A 16,545-nucleotide genomic window follows, 5' to 3' on the forward strand; every position below is an offset into this window, starting at 1 on the left:
AAAAGAAAAACGAAAATACAAAAAAAATTTAAAAAACCCTAAAAAACCACAAAACAAAAAAAAACCCAGACATTAAATAAAGAAGATAATAAGGAGTATTCCATAGCTACTATAAGGAGCATAGAAATATTGCATGTGATGCTACAATTTAATCACATATCATAAACAATGTACAAGGAAGACAAAACTGCACAGACAGCATTAGTTCAAGCCTTTTGCAGCTCATGTTTCATTTTGCAGCTTATCTCCTTTGTAGGTAGATAATTTGAATTTACATGTAATAATAAGATTTTTTTGAGAGTGGGTATCTGCAGAGAGAAGGTAACTTCTTCAAACTTTCTATTACTGCTGCCCCTCATACAATTTCTTCTGCAAGAAGGCTTCTGGGAAGTTCAAAAGAGTGAATTTCCCAGCTCTTGCATCCCAGGAAAGACGGGAGTTGCTTAAAAGCAGGTTTTCAGTGAGCACTTTCTTAATTTTCTTTAAAAGTAAGGCCATTTGGTCTCTCTCTAATCAGGAGTGACTGGAATTCCTCCTGCAGCCAGCAGCAGCCTGACACTCAGACAGGAAGTCAAGTGGGTGTTTGGTCCAAACTTAGCTCAGGGGACAAGGCATCCCAATGCCTGGCTGGGTACCAGCTGCTTTCTGCTGACAGAAATGCATGGCTGTAGTGATACCCCATATTTCCTCTCCTTGTCTTTAGTCTCAGTTTATTGCAGTTTGTTTCATTGCTGAAATTCCTTTGCATGTTGAAGAAATAAAAAAAACAACACCTTCTTCTGATGAAGTGCTTGCTAATATTTGCATTATTGCTATAAAGAGAACCAAGAGTCCTCTGTTGTTGTTAAAAAACATGAATAATAAAGGAAAATGTTAAAGGCACAACAGCTTTATGGCTCTCCGGAGACAGACAAACATTATTATGCAATATGCAAATAAACTTACATCTTCCAGTACTATCTTATAAATTATATTTTATATATATATATATATATATATATCAGTATTATCCAGAAAGAAATGCTTGTGTTGGTCTTTAATGTCAGAAAGTTGTCTCTATTGGTTGTTCAGAACCTAAAGCAATAAAAAAATCTTTTTATGTTGCTGTGATAGTAAGAAGAACTTGTAATTTCTGTAACATTTTCTTCAGATGATCTCAAAGTCTTTTATAAATTATTATGTTTCCTGATACCCTGGTAATATAGTTTGTTTTATTTTTATTTACTTGTTTTAAAGTTTCCTGAAGCAGGCAGAGAGACATAACTGTGCTCCTAATTAGGCACTCTGAAATTTTCCCCTTCATAAAACCCACAACTGAAGTGCAACCTGCAGATCCCCCATGTGCCTGTCTCTGTGCCCCAGTGGGAGGATTTTTTGCAGGTGCCTATCAGCAGAGGCAATGTTACACAGGCTCTGCTCTGCTCTCTTCTTTCCCAGTACTGATTTATTCGCTGGCATGCTGCAGGAAGCTATTTTGAAGCATATCTGAAAATTATGTGGTGTTGCAGACAAGTGGTTTATCCCTCCAGTAATGATTACATTTGGCACTATTGACAGTCACACCAAAGGCTCTTGCAGACAAAATAAAGCACTTCTTTCATCTTTCCAGTTAGATAAATCATTCCTGCAAAATCTCTTGTTATTTAAAAAATCCAGCTTACAATACTGTGCTTGTTCAGGGTATAGCAAACAATAAATAGCTGCAATTCCTGTGCACATATTTTTCTTCATGATTGTCCTGCCCATCCCACCATTATCCCCACTGAATATTTAACTATATCATGCCTAGAGAAGCTTGGAAAAGTGAGGCAGGTTTCTTGGTAGTGTAACCATTTTTCCTCCCTGGAACACGAATGAATTGCTGAAGGGAGCTCTCCCCCTGCCTGTTCTCCTTTATCTACTGCAGGCATCGCACGTAGCCATGACTACAGGAGCAGCTGTGAGAGTGAGACACAGCAGCTCCCCTTAGATACCAGCAAGCCTGGTTGTACGTCTGGAGGGGCACACCGAAGGCTCCCTCCTGACAAACTCTGAGTCAAGGGGCTGAGGGGACCTTCCATGGTGTGGGCATTTCAAGCCATAAGAGTTCCCTCAGCCTTGTGTGCTGGGGCAAACTTATCTCGCTGTCTCACTTGCCCCTTTTCCAAGCGCTGCTATGTCCCAGGCTCTGGGAGAGTCGATGCTGTTGGCTGGGGGTGGTTTGTGCTGGATTACCAGAGAGCAGGAAGCTCAGGGAGTAGGAAGATAAGGTGTGTAAGGTGTAAGGGAAGGGGAGTGCATGGCAGAGGACTGCTTATGACCAGCACCTTCAGTGTGACTGCATCAGTGCAGCGCTTCCCAGCTCCAGCAGGATTCCACAAGCACAACCTGCGTGTGCATCTGCAGGCAGTGGAAAAGGCATTTGGTGCTGGGGAGGTGGTGTCTGCATTCACACATATCTGGGCTCCTCCAGTCTCATCCCCTGGAATGGAGAGCCTCTGATGCTCCCCTGATCTGACCAGTTCTGCACGGAAACACAGAGACACACCCACATGGACGTGGCCACATTGTCTCTAGGCCGGCCCATGTAGTGTAACCTCAGTGTTACGAGGAACTTTACTCATGGCCAGGTCCTTCTCTCCTTCAGATTCCTTCTGTTAACTGATAGTTCCCTGGTAGGCGAGCACTTGGTTGTACAGCACTTGGACAGTAATTAACGGCTGCAGATTGTATGCTAAGTATAATTAGTATTTCACATCTATGTATATATTTCTTTAATTATTACTATTATTAGTGGTGTTAATCAATATTAACCAGCTGTCCATTAGGATATTATTAAAACATTAGAGTGCACAACTGATTGCCTCCATCAGTACTTAAATCGTGTTTATGCCAAGGCTAAAAAAATTAAATAGTGCATTAAATAGTCCTGTGTTCGTTTCTTCCAAAAGGAGGAGGTGTCAATTTGCCTGTTCATTATTTGGGGCTATAATTTGCTACTGATACTTAAAAAAAACTATGTGTTGAAATTTCAGCCCCATTAATTTGTCTGTGCATGCAAGCTTGTGTGCATTGGTATGATAGTAACATTTGTAAAATTGTCAAATAATATTACTTATTTAAAAAAACCCAAAATAAATATTGTCTCAAAGGAAATGCTAACTTCAAAGTACACCACATCTTTTTGGTTTCCAGTCCTGTTTCTCCCTGGGTAGTTATGTTGAATAATATATGATTTTTCATTACCAGCTATTACCAGTAGGGATTACAAAATACACCACACATGTAAGTTAATGTGGCTGTTGGAAACTTGGTTATTACCTTCTCTTTTACGTTTTACTTTTTAATTTTAATTGAGCAATATTTAATTTATTTAATATGAGCTACATAACAGTCTATTTTTGTGGGTCTTAATCTTGACCTCTTAAATATTCAGGCTTATTGAGTCAATTCTTTATTATTTGATTGATATATAAAGTGTCTATGGAAAGGTCAACTGAAAAATGCCCTTGTGATTAAAAGCAATGGAGATTACATTTAAGAAGTTAGCTGCATAAGTACGAACTTCTGTGTATCTGGATTTATGCAGTCCAATATTTATTAATCTTTCAGCTATATTCAATTTATATCTGTGTGAAAGAGAGAGATAAAAATGCATGAATACAATAGCAGTTATGCACACATCTGAATAACAACAGTTATGTAAGTAAATTTATCAGTCAAAATGCTGGTTAACAGGCAGATTTTATTTTATAAATAGGTTTTTTTATAACTATTTTATATATAGTTTTTTATATAGTAAATTATTCTTGATAACCCAGTTATCACTGGTTTTTTAAGCTTAAAAAAGACTACATTTAAAGGAAAATTTTTCAGTGAAATTATGCAAACACAAATTATGATCAAATCTTCTTCTATCAAAGCTTGATTTGATGTTGGCTTTTTTTCCATGTCTTTCTTCACTATCCTGAAGACAGGTCATATCAGAAAAATTGCTAAAAGCTGCAGTGAAAATAAAGTTAAAGCTGTTACTACTTTTATGCTTTCAAGCACTTGACTTTCCCAACTAAACTGTGTCTTTAAACAGAAGTTATTATAATGATGCTTCTAAGATTCCAAAGAGAAAAAAAAAAAGCCCAATTAAAAAACCTGATGCTTTATGTAGTGGCAGCCCTTCCCACTGTTATTCCTTACCACAGGATCTGGGCTCTGCATTTCCAGTGTTGGAGCCATCACTGGGGTCCCAGGCTGGGCTCTGTGCCTGCTGCTCAGGCACCTCCCAGGTTGTCCCAACAGGGGCTGTTGGATGTTGTTGGTGCCCCTTTCCTCCCAACAGGAGGAAATCTTGTCAACATTAAATCATCATGGTTATGTTTTAAATGAGATTGGAAATGATAGCAGAGAGGCTGTGTTTTACACCTGTGACTAGTCCTCAGCAGGAGGGAAGCTTGTCACAGCCAGTTCTGGTTTCTTGATAGGACTATGCCAACATCAGCTCTGAAGAATTCAGAAATTCACACCAGTGACTTGCTTTGGCTGATAGAGATACTCAGTGTCATTGTGGTCTGGTGATGTCATCTGGAAATGGAATGGGTTTTTTTTCCCTAAAACTTTATTCACAATATGTTGATTTGGTGACTGCCTAGGTAGTCTCTAAATCCTCCCCCAACCTGTGAAACTAACGTGCAGACTGGCCATATGTGTATGTGTGTCAGCAGCTGCTTGCTGTCAGCTTTGTCACAAATCCCGACACACAGGTGGCATTCAAAGAAAACTGTTCTATTCAAGAATCTGCTCAGACTTTTGAACCTCTTTGCAGCAGGTCCTAGCCTTTGCACATGCAACATAAAAAAAAAAAAAAAATGTGGGTTTAAACTCCCCTGAGTTTATTTAAAATATGGAAATTTTGTCATAATTACGGGGAGACACATCTTGGTCGCCTGTTTTGGTTCAGCCAATAAACAGTTACAAAATAATCTACAGGGAGAAGTTTTGGGGGAAAGAAAAAAAAAAAGAGAGAGAAAATTTGTTTTGGAAAAGCCAACACGTGGTTTCTAAAACATTGTGTGGTCCCTGAGACTTGGGTGTTCCTGAATGAAGACTGACATTCTTCTCAGTTCTTCACAGTTGAAGAACAACCATTTCAGGCTGCACTTGTTTCTGATGTTTCTGATGTTTCTGACACCATAACCACATTTCCATGGCTTTCTTTGGACCAGACATCCTAGAGCTCCAAAACCTGAGCTGGCATGTATCACGAGATTTGGTCTGAACTGACAGGGAAATTCCAGGGATGGGACATCTGGGGATCATTGCCATGTCCACAGCAAATACCAGATTATTCTGTGTCATTTTGCCTGACCTGATCCTGACTTAGCCTACCCTCCATGCCCAGTCAGCTGGAGGCCAAAGCTCCTCTGCAGTTCTGTGGGAGTCCTCTGTGTGGGAGCCTTGCCAGCTTTGGAGATGTTCCTGTCTCTAATGCCATGCTGAGTCCCATTTCAGACTTTTGGTATCTGTCAACTTCAGTGGCACCACCTCCATTTACAGCATGGATGGATTTGGCCAAGTACCTGAGAAGCTGGCACACATTACATGGCGTGATTCGGATAACATTCCAGCTGTACCTGAAAGGGGGGGTTGGTAATGTGTGATATTGCCCTCAGAGTACTCTAAGAAACTACAAAATCATTATGCAATCATTCAGGTTTCCCTGTCACCAACATGTCCGTATCATTTCACACATGAAATAGCACATTAAGATGTTATTAGTGGATATGACAATCTATCCTACTTTCCTCCAGGGACTGGATAATGGCTTATGGATATATTAAAACTTTTGATTTTGGCATCTATTATAACATGATGGATGTGTGGCACACAACAATGTGTTTTTTCTTGCTGAGTTGTTGCAGATAAAATGAAAAATAAATCCACATAATATATGTCTGTTTGGAGATCTCATCTCTGCTCTGACCATGTTCTTTGTTCTCTTGAAAGTGGTGGGTTTAAGTACAAGCATGCATGAATCTACTGTGCTTTTTTTGTTTTGTTTGTTTGTTTTTTAGCAATTGCAGAGATGCTTAAAATTTTCCAGGTAAGGGAACAGATGAGAATGCACTAATTCTGAGACTCCCATCAGGCAACAGCAATCTTGTAGACAAACTATCTAATGAAATGTCCATGATAGTGTACAAATTACTAGACAAATGCATTATTTGGTACTGGTGTTGCATCCCAGTGCTTCTCTCATTATGAAAAGCTAATGTACCATTTTTAAAGAAGAAAGTTAGGTCAAACTTCTGTTGATTTGATGTCATACAGAGACCTGACAAATTCCTCTGGATAATTTTTTTTTTCTTCATTCTACTCTGTGCAGCTTTGTCATTTTGGGCTTCCTGTTATACAAGGCTGATATATGTTGAATTTCTATTTTCACTGAAATACTGTGTGAAGGGAAGCAAGTAAGGAAGTAGCAAGGAAGGAGCTTCATACTAACCCATGCCACCTGCCTTTCAGGTGGATTTTGATGATAAGACTGACTCCTTGTTCTTCAAAGATGGGCAGCGAAGAATTGACTTTGTTTTGGTGTATGAAGATGAAAGTAAAAAAATGGCTCATAAGAGGAGTGATCGTAAAAAACAAAAGGTAAGTTATTTTTCCCATATTGGGTGTTAGAGCTGAAAGGCAGAAAGGGGGCAGAAAGGACAGTGCCCTCACCCAGAACAGCAATAGCTTTGCCTTATCCTCAGAGTACTCCTGGGGGCTGGGAGACTGAAGCCCATCAAACTGAGCAGGGAACAGGGTTCAAGCCGTAGATTGCTGAGTAAATGGGCAGACACTGCACATCGTGCCTGTCAGTGTGTGCTTGGTGACCTCAGAGCATCCTCCTGGGAGGCCACCCTTCAGAAGATGTGAGCAGGAAAATGCCAGTGTCAGGTTAGAGTTAGAGACCAAGATCTTCACACTGGCACAATTTTCTGTACCTACAGTGACCTTTTTGTGGAGAGAATCAATTAGGCCCCTAATGGACTTTGCTAATAGAATTAACATATTCCTAGAAACCCAAAGGAGGCAGCTGACCAGTTGCTCCAGATCACAGTTATGAACACAGCTGCTGACATTCTGCTGACTTCTGATAACATAGCTAAGTTGTTTAAGGGAAATATTTGTACATCTGCCACCAGAATTTCTCCCTGTACAATTCTTTCTCTTTGCACTTCAGCAGCTTTGCCCTTGCTAAGTTTCTGACTCAAGCCAGTGACTTTTTGATTATTCTTTAATCGTTTCATCAGTTGCATCAGAGCACTACATTCATTTTGGCACACAGAGTCACAAAAACGAGCTCAGCCATGCCACTGAACTGTCTGAGAAATAAGGATCTGTGAGATTTTTCCCTTGGCATCTGCACTCCCCCACCCACCCACATCCTCCTCTGATTTAGTAATAATCCATGTTCCAGCAGCCGGGACATGGTAGAGACAGGCAGGGACGAGGATATCACTGAAAGCAGCTCATATACAAATAATAATTTGCAGTTAGGAAATAGAAGAGTAGGAGTAAAAAAGCCTGTAGCTAAGTTGGTGATACTCATTACACAGTGTTGTTGGCATTAACAGGACAGCCATAAGGAATGTCATTAGTGGGGTTTGAGGGAGTCCTGCCGTGGGTGGATGTTGTATTACACATGATCACAGGATCAGCAATATAAATTAATTGAAAGAGGTAATTAGACAAAAAAGATGCCCCTTTGGAAAGAATTGTTTTTATCAATTAGCATTTTACATTTATGTTTGTAATACTTGGCCATTGCCCAAATATAATAAAGAATATAATGAGCATATTTTCTAAGTAGTGATGGAAAATAAATGTGAGCAGTGGAGTAGTATTTTCAGCACAGCATTAATGTTAAGGCATTAGCCAGAATGAAACCATTTATAATTAGACTAGGAGATTGTGGGTAGGTGTTTGCATAAAAACTTTACTTTCAAAGGTGTTAGTTCCACAAAGATCTGCAGCCACCTTGACTCCTGGTGGTGTGCTGAGGAGGAGGAAGCAATCTACCTACGCACAACAAATGGGAGGACAAGATCATATCAGAGAAATGACCAGATAAGGGGAAGACTGAGCAGCTGGGGAGCAGATCTGTGGAAGAGGCCCTGGTGGTTTTTGTGGAGAGAAGCTGAACAAGAGCCAGGTGTGCAGCGTGACAGCAGAGTGGCCAACAAAGCCTGTATGGACAGAAGTACAGCCAGGAGAGTGACACACAAGGCTAGAGTGACAAGGATGTGTCAGAAGGAAGCTAAAACCAGTATTTCTATGGCTAAGTAGCAGCTGAAGCAACAGGGGGACTGTACACATTTACCTTATATCTGAGATTGAAATTAAGATGACGTGGTGCAGCTTTACATCCTTAGAATTCCAGGAAGGAAATTAACATTTTGGCCTACTGCAGTTCCCAGAACAGTGTGGGCTTGGTGCTGCCCAAGGTACACTCAGATTTAATCCATGTTGGCATAAAAGCTACTTGATAGCTTTACTGACTTTACAGTGTCATTCAGCAGTGTCTTTACTGACACTGTTGTATATTTGGTTGTAATTTTTCTGAGGCAAATGACTTCTACCCTTGTGATGAAATACAACCAAAATAAGGAACATTGCCATTTAGGATCAGTTTTAAATACTGTATACATCACTGTCTGATCAATGATGAACTGAAAATGCCAAATTTTATAAGTAGTATCTTGTGTAATTCAGGGTGCTTTAACCATTAATAGGTTCCTTGCCCATGCTACTCTTTCTTTGACTTCCCTGACAGTTTTATAGAGCTATTATCCAGAGCTTTATTGTGTACAGAATTTGGAAACTCCAGCTTACTAAAAAATAGGAGATTGAGTGATGTCTGTTCCCATAAGGAGACATCCTCATGTCACTGGAGTCAGGAGCAAGTTTTCCACTGGTTGTGTGCAATGTTACATGTCTGTGAAATCTTAAGATTTTGGGAAAAATTCTGTCTGACACACACAGCACCCCACCCAATTGCATGGTGTGGAAGTCACTTCAGAATTCAAACTGTGGACATCTGTAGGTTTCTGAAGTGAAATGTTTCTTGTGCTGCTGTGGGTGGTTTTTTTATGATACTGAAAGTGGAGGAGTCCCAAAATTCTTAGTGAATTTAGACAGAAGGATTTGAATATCAGGACACAACCTAGGTATCCAGTTTACTGGATTCAGAGAAACAGGGCACAGATCCACGTGTTCTTCTGCAGCAAGAGAAGACTCAGATCCTATCATTGTATTGGATTTGAATGGCTTTCTGTTCTTTTTCCAAAGAATTGGATAAATGTAATTGAATGGTCTGCATTAGTTTATAGTAATGAGCAATATTCTTGGGAAAATATCTCAGAGGACAGCAGGAAATAAAACATTGGTGTGATTTGATAGAAGGAATAAAAATAAGGGATTCTCAAGCTCTTGGAGATCCACAGGGCTTATCTTATTTTCATCTCTTTCTGAAAACTGGTTTAGGGGAGACAGAGTCAAATTAATGAAATGACACCTCATGGAACTTTCTAACATAATTTATAGATCCAAATGCTAGTAAGTAAGTGTCAAATATGCAGCTCAATTCAATCTCTGAACTTAAGTTGGTATACAATTAATTTTGTAAGTACTAGCGAAAAGGAGACTGCCAGGAGAAGACTCCAGAAACCGTACCTTGCAAGCAATTGAAATTCTTGCTCAAAGCATATCATTTAAACCTACAATTTATGTACCTTATTTGTCAGGAGGCCTTACCATCAAATATGACCAGTCTTTTCAGGAATGCTCCCAAACACCAGTTTCATCTGTTGGGGTCCTCAAGGAGCTCACTCTGTAAAGTCAACAGGCAAGAAATGCAAATTCAAAAGAAATCAATGCAGAATGTCATTTTAGTCCATCTATTTCCCCCCAACAGAAGTAAATAGAAAGATTGTCAGTAATTTAAATTGGAATGTGGGAAAAACCTTCATTTCCAGCTGTGAAGGAATCTGTGCTTCTCAAAAATTGACAGATTTTGTTTTTTTCATATGGAATTAAATTATCACTCTTGGAGAATATTACACACATCTCGTTGGGGTTTTTTAAGTACAGCATTACTGCAAACTTCAGCAGAGCTGGAGAATTTTGTTTTCATAAGCAAACAATGAGCAGTTCCTGCCTCTATATTTGTTCAGATACCAGTTCAGATAACCAGCAACAATACAACCACAAGAAGAAAAAAGCATGACCAAAAATAAACTTGAGTAATTTTTCAAGCACAAATTATACTCATCCCACTGCTTAGCATGTGTCATACCTGCAGTGAGAGAGCAGCACTTGGGATTACAGGTAAAAGGGTACTTCTGTGCCATTTTATGAAGTGATTTGAGGCAGTAGAGAATGACAGGCTCTGCATGCCTGTGGTGTGCTCAGCCAACCTACTCAGGCAGTCTGATAACAAGTAGGAAGGGACTATGGGCACTGGGAGGAGGGCAGCCACACCTGCCTTCATCTCAGCTGGATGGTTCAGTTTTGAAGCAGAAACTCACTGAAATAAAACCTCTGTTCCTGAGGCAACCACAAACCCAAATTCTACTGCTTTGGAAGGAAGGATGACAGAAGAATATGAAGACAGATAGAAGGAGGGAGTTACTTTGCAGTTACTACACATATTTGTAGGACAGAAATGAGTCTTTCCAAGCAGGGTGACTAGAAGCTGTTGTTGAGGGCAGGACTAGACTGCAGTATTACCAGTTCTGGGTGGTCACGGATCAGGTTTCAGAAAACCATGAAGCTGGCTTAAAATCAAAGGGTATATCAGAAAATATGTATTTGGAGTTCTTTGGGTTTGCATTTTTGGGGGCTTATTCTCTATAGCATGTTGTGCTTCACATTTTTATGATTGTCTTCAAACATAAGGGAAAGAAGCTTACAGAGCAGAGTTTCTCAATCAATTGATTTTCTGATGCTGACAGCTGGGACTTGGAGGATAGCTTCCAAATACCATCAAAGGAGCTGTGAGGCAGCTAATATTGGTACAATGATCCTCTTCACTCCCTTCAGCTGATTTTCATTGGGGAGGATTTTGGCCCCATGTTCTTTCTCTTATTGACTGTGATTTATCTGTTGCCTGTCAGGTAAGGCAGAGGAGGCTGTTCAAGCTCTCTTTTCTTGTTAAGATTTTTCCCCTGAACCCACATGGATATTGTGGTAGGAAACTTTTCTCTTTGCACAAAAGAAACTTAGCAAAGATGCGAGTTCGTGTTCTTCTGTCACTGTAATCAAAGCAAGTCTTCCCTACCATTTTCAACACACAGGGGGAAAAGTGCTACTGGTCTGCTACCAATTTCCAGACCCACAATCCTGTTAATCTTCTCAACTTGGCAAGAGAATCACCAGAAATTGAAAGCACCATGGTGAAAAAGCAGCTTGCAAAACCTGATCCTTCCACATGCCTGTAATATTTGGCATTTACTTACATTCTGCTTTCATTTTCACAAGACTGTGTATGATTGTGCATCCTGTGATGTCTTACTCTGCTGAATAGCCATTCAATCACCAAAACCTTTGTCAGATTTAGATCAGCAGCATTACCATGATTACTTTATTATTGCAACTTAGCCTTGCAGGTAGCTGAGCAAAATGCCAGATACTAAAATAAACTTTGGATGGTCTCCACCTGCCGACCTAATAAACTATTATATCTATATACTGTATTCCCCAGTCAATGCAAAACCACTATAGACTCCTCTGGGTAAAGGTCTACCTCCTCCATAGATCATTATACCCATAATTCAATCATTTATATAAAATACCAAACCCCTTAATTAGCAAAGCCTCCCAGAGGCTTTGTTTCTCACTACTTCAATCCATACATTATTAGAAATCTTAATATTGTCAACATTCCTCTAAGATTCTGAGGGCAAAATTAATTTTGGAACTCCTTGCTATAATAAATTATTAAAGGGATCTGATTAAAAGATTTTAAAAAATAGTATTAGACTTCTATAAATGAGAATTGCTCTGCATCTATTTTTACGCTATTTAGAAAGAAAATGAAACAGGTATTTAGCCCCTTGCCTGTTTCATTTGGTGGAACAAAGCAGAACTTGGGTTGAAATATTTTCATGATTGAGTAGTATTCACTTCAGAAACAACCATGTGCATATGGAAGAAGCAAAGAGGTGGGATGAAATGGCAAAGAGTTACTACTAGAGTGACAAACTCCTGTGTATTGTGTACTACATATTTTAATGAACTGGTAAGAGAGTTGAGTTTTGATAAAACAAAAATTGCAGAGGAAATCATTATATAGTTTACTTAGAAGCCAAGGTGGCTGAAAATCTTTAGCTTTAAAGGAGACTGGAAAACTCTTATTATCTATGAATTATTGAAAATCCAATAAAATATATTACTGCAAGAAAAACACTCATTCATATTTGTGATTTTTCGTTAAAGCTGTCAGTACAACAAAGATAATTAGATGTACACATCAGAAATGTCTATATTACACACAGACATATATATACAAGGAAAAAATATAAACAGCATTATACTGTCACCAATAGCCAAGTGAATTAATGAGACATGGAGAGATCCCTCCATGGAGAGTGCTATCAAAGTCTGGGTTTGTGGTTTAATCCTGAGAAAAGCAAGGAATAAAGAGAAAGGTGATAAGTATTGATGAGAGAAAAAAAATGAGGTTGAAATATTTGTGCCTAGCTTGAGTAGAAGGTGATATTCAGTGGACTGAAAAAGCGGGAAACCCAAAACAGAAAATACAAGAATACAAGAAAAATACTTGTTCACAAAATAAGAAATGAGTCCATTGAGATCATTGCAGCTGCTGCAGCTGAGAACTAAAAATCTATAAATGAGGTGCTCATATTGTTATTCAGTTCCATAATTATTAACTTCAAGAGTTGCTAGAGTTTTGGAAAAATAGCGTTTTCTTGTTTGGGAACTTACAACCATCTTAAAATATTCAAGAACTGGATGAAACTTATTTGGGTATATAACTGACCTGTTCCTGTGGAACTTCTGAAGATTTTTAGCCTTCTGCTGAAGCATCTTTTTGCCATCTAGAGTGAGTAAGCCTCGAGTCTAGCCCCGAGGATCACTTTCTACATACCTGTCAAAGTTCCTAAGATTATCTAGAGGGTCATTCATTGACTCTGGTCCTTCACAGTAGCAACAGATCTTAAGGCAGCTAAAATCGCTATAGAGAATCATGTCACAAAAAACACTGGGTCCTTCTTTAAGTTCCTGAAGTGGGAGATGCCAGATCCTTTAAGCACATGTTAATCAACTAAGAAATTGTCCAGTGGCATGAAAGGAATCTGGGAGTAAGTAGTATCCCCTGAGTCACTCCAGGAACCTTGCTGCAGCCCTAGGCTAACCTGGTAGAGGAATAAAGCTCTCAGTCCCCAGTACATTTAAGTCATCATCTTCTAGCAAACTGCTCACTTAAGGGCAGTCCCAGCTGCCTACAGGTGCCCCCCATTACCCATGCTGATATTTTGACATACAGTTTGTAGCTCAGGGAGAGCGGGCTACCCTTGACTCACATAAACAAATAAATCATTGAGGAGCTTCCCAGTTGGTGCAGCTAGCTTTTAAATTTGATTGCTACACACAAAGTTTCAAAATTCCTTATAAATCCCTTATGGAGTTACATGTTTTGAATTTGAGGGGAAAGGGGATGTTTCTGTGTTTCTTGGGAGGAGGTCATCTGTATGGAGAAGCAGATTCGAGACTGGAAAGATGTTTCAGGTTTTTTGTAACTCACCATCTGCCAAGTGCTGCTAACTAGGAAATAAAATTTGAATTAGCCACAAATTTGATCTTTACTGAGGAAAACTTGCTGTGTCCTTTTGGGGACATTAAAATGCTCCTGGAACAGTGCCACTAACTCTCCAAGTGCTACAACTCTCAGTTTCTTCCTATAGGGATGTAATCAATGAACTAAAATATATTGGGATACTACAGTTTGAACTGCTGTGTGAACTCATATGATTACTGTGAAGGAAACATAAAGTTACGGGTTTCTTGAAGGAAAGTGAGATGAAAAGCACTTGAGATGAAATCTTTCTGAAGGAAGATTAATATAGTTCACTTAGTGACTCAGGGTGAAAGAGATCAAAATTTCAGGGGTAGATTTCAAAATTTTCGAAATCTGAGTCACACACCTCAGTAATGTATCAGAAACTGAGAGGATAAATGCTCCACAATTGCATTTAAAGCAATATTGCTTATCACACAAAAAAGCTGATCAGGATTAATTAGTAGGTAGGACTGTACATATCACCATAGTAGCTATCAAGTGGGCTACAGAGATAACATAATGATGGTTTTGGGAGGAAATTCCATTTTACTGTGCATACATATTTGTGAAATTTGGAACAGATGTTTTACGGTGTTCAAAATCTTTTAACAGAGGAAGAGACAAGTATATGAATCAAACCTGATAAACAATGGCTTGCAACTAGAAGCAACGAGGTCGGTGAGTGCTGTTCTCTGTGGATGGCTGTTCTGAGAGCAGAGCTGCCCCTGTGGGACTAAGGAAACTGAGTATATGAATTCACTGTAAGATTTCTCTCCCCTCAATTAAAAAAAGGCCCATATTTTCTTCTCTTAGCAGTATCTTTGTGATCTGATGCAAAATCTTTTTAAACTTTTATGTCTGCTCCTTCCTCTGCAAAATAAAAGATGGGAAGCTGGGAGATTACGTAGATCATGTCTGCTCAGAGCTCGGGAGATAAAAATTACTGTCTGTACCCTGCAGAAAGGCACCTCCCATAGTCTGGCTGTGTAGCACAGGTGGGAAGCCAGTGTGTGTGTGGGGCAGAACCTGCCAGAAGAGCAGTGCACATGTTCCTGCTTCTCTCAGGGCCTGGCCTTGTGCAAGCAGCTCTATCATGTTTGTATATTTTGGGCTGCGGTGTCGCCTGCAGGCAGTTCAAGAGCACTGTGGTAATGCACACCAGCTGCCAGAGCTGCTGTCTCTGGCAGGGAGGGTTAGAGCCCCTCCAAATCTCCTCTTTCTTCCTACCCTGCAGGGCTGCAGTGCTCTATCTGTGTCTCCCTCTCCAGGACAGTCTCTTCCAGTCTTAATTTGTTGTTGTTTGGTAATCTGTAGTGAGCTCCAGAAATGGTCGCTTTGCCCCCTCCTCCCAAATTAGACTCAGAATCTATGGCACCACAGTAGTTATTTGTCTGCAGTGGGGGCTCCTGCTGCAGGTCCAAGAATGCATTCAGGTGCTTCACATTCATAAGAAAGTAAATTGCTGTCTGGAAGGCTGCTGCAGACCTGGTGCTATACTTAAATATTGCAGTCATCAATAGTTCTGCTGTGATTATGACTGAAAAACATTTGAAGCTGGACATTTCCCCAGGCCAGATCAGATAGCAGACCAGTGTTCCTGAGCCAATGAGCTACATAAGGGAATTTCATGTGGCTGACACTCACTAATGCAGGGCAGCAGGAGGTCTACAGGCCATGTGTAGACGGGAGGCAGGAGTGGCTCTCTGGGTTCCCACTGCATACTGCTGCTGGTTTGGGCATTCCACTGGGAACAAATGTGCCCCATGCTGTCTTTTTCAGCAGTTTCATATAATTTCCCTTTCCCTCTCCCCATCCTCTCTAGGAAGCTTGGAATTCTTGTTGCCCAGGAGCACCCTTGAGTGCCTAGCCTGCTGCCATCACCCAGGGCTGTAAGTGAGCTGCTGGGGAGTCACTGGCAGCTCCAGAGCCATGCCTGCCCTGTCAAACTACAAGTGAAAAGAGTCCTAATGACCCCATAGGAGGAAAGTGTCACACTTAAATTATTTTATAAAATACTTTGCAGAGATGTGAACGTTAAGTATTAAGGGCACATTTAAGAGTGTTTTTTTATCTATCTTTCTATGCCTTCATCTGCCTGAGTGTTTCCTCATGTCAGCACTTTTACAGCAGCCAATGATATATTCGCTGGGATGGACAATGAATGCAACTTTGAGCAGCTCATCTATGAGCTGTAAAGAGAAAGTGAAATTTAGATAGTTCAAGAATTGTTAAAATGAGAAGTTCTTTGCTTACATACTAATTTTCAATATTCTTTCATCTCAGGTTGTGGATGAGAAACTTATTTTTGTGAAAGTGCATGCACCTTGGGAAGTGCTGTGCACATATGCCGAGGTTATGCACATCAAACTGCCTCTGCAACAGAATGACCTGAAAACCCAGGACTCAGCTTTCAACTGGTTCAGTAGGCTCTTCAGGGTGGATGAAAATATCATCAAACCTGAGCAAGAGTTTTTCACTGCCCCTTTTCAAATGGAGTATTTGTCCAGCTTCTATATCCAAGACAAAGACACTTTTTTCAATCCTGCAACTAGAAGCCGAATTGTAAGTCTATGGAGTATTTCTAGAATTTTCTCTTAAAAAGTGTCTTAAAAATTTCCTTTTACCAAATCAGTGTGATTACCTTCACTAAAACATCCTAAGAAATTAAAAACGTTTGGGATGCAATTGTCCTGAGTAATTTATGAAATAGCCTGGGCAAT

General features: G+C 39.9%; 1 protein-coding gene across 1 annotated transcript in view; it reads left to right on the forward strand.

Annotated features, from left to right (window-relative positions):
* The window catches only part of ANO6 (anoctamin 6), a 68,927-nt gene that overhangs the window by 27,032 nt on the left and 25,350 nt on the right, over positions 1-16,545 (forward strand). The window contains exons 3-5 of the mRNA XM_015628061.1: positions 6,499-6,627; positions 14,438-14,503; positions 16,109-16,387. Coding sequence (XP_015483547.1) covers positions 6,499-6,627; positions 14,438-14,503; positions 16,109-16,387 — 474 coding nt within the window. The remainder of the gene's footprint in view (positions 1-6,498; positions 6,628-14,437; positions 14,504-16,108; positions 16,388-16,545) is intronic.

Source organism: Parus major, chromosome 1A, assembly GCF_001522545.3.
Source record: "Parus major isolate Abel chromosome 1A, Parus_major1.1, whole genome shotgun sequence".
NCBI lineage: Eukaryota > Metazoa > Chordata > Aves > Passeriformes > Paridae > Parus > Parus major.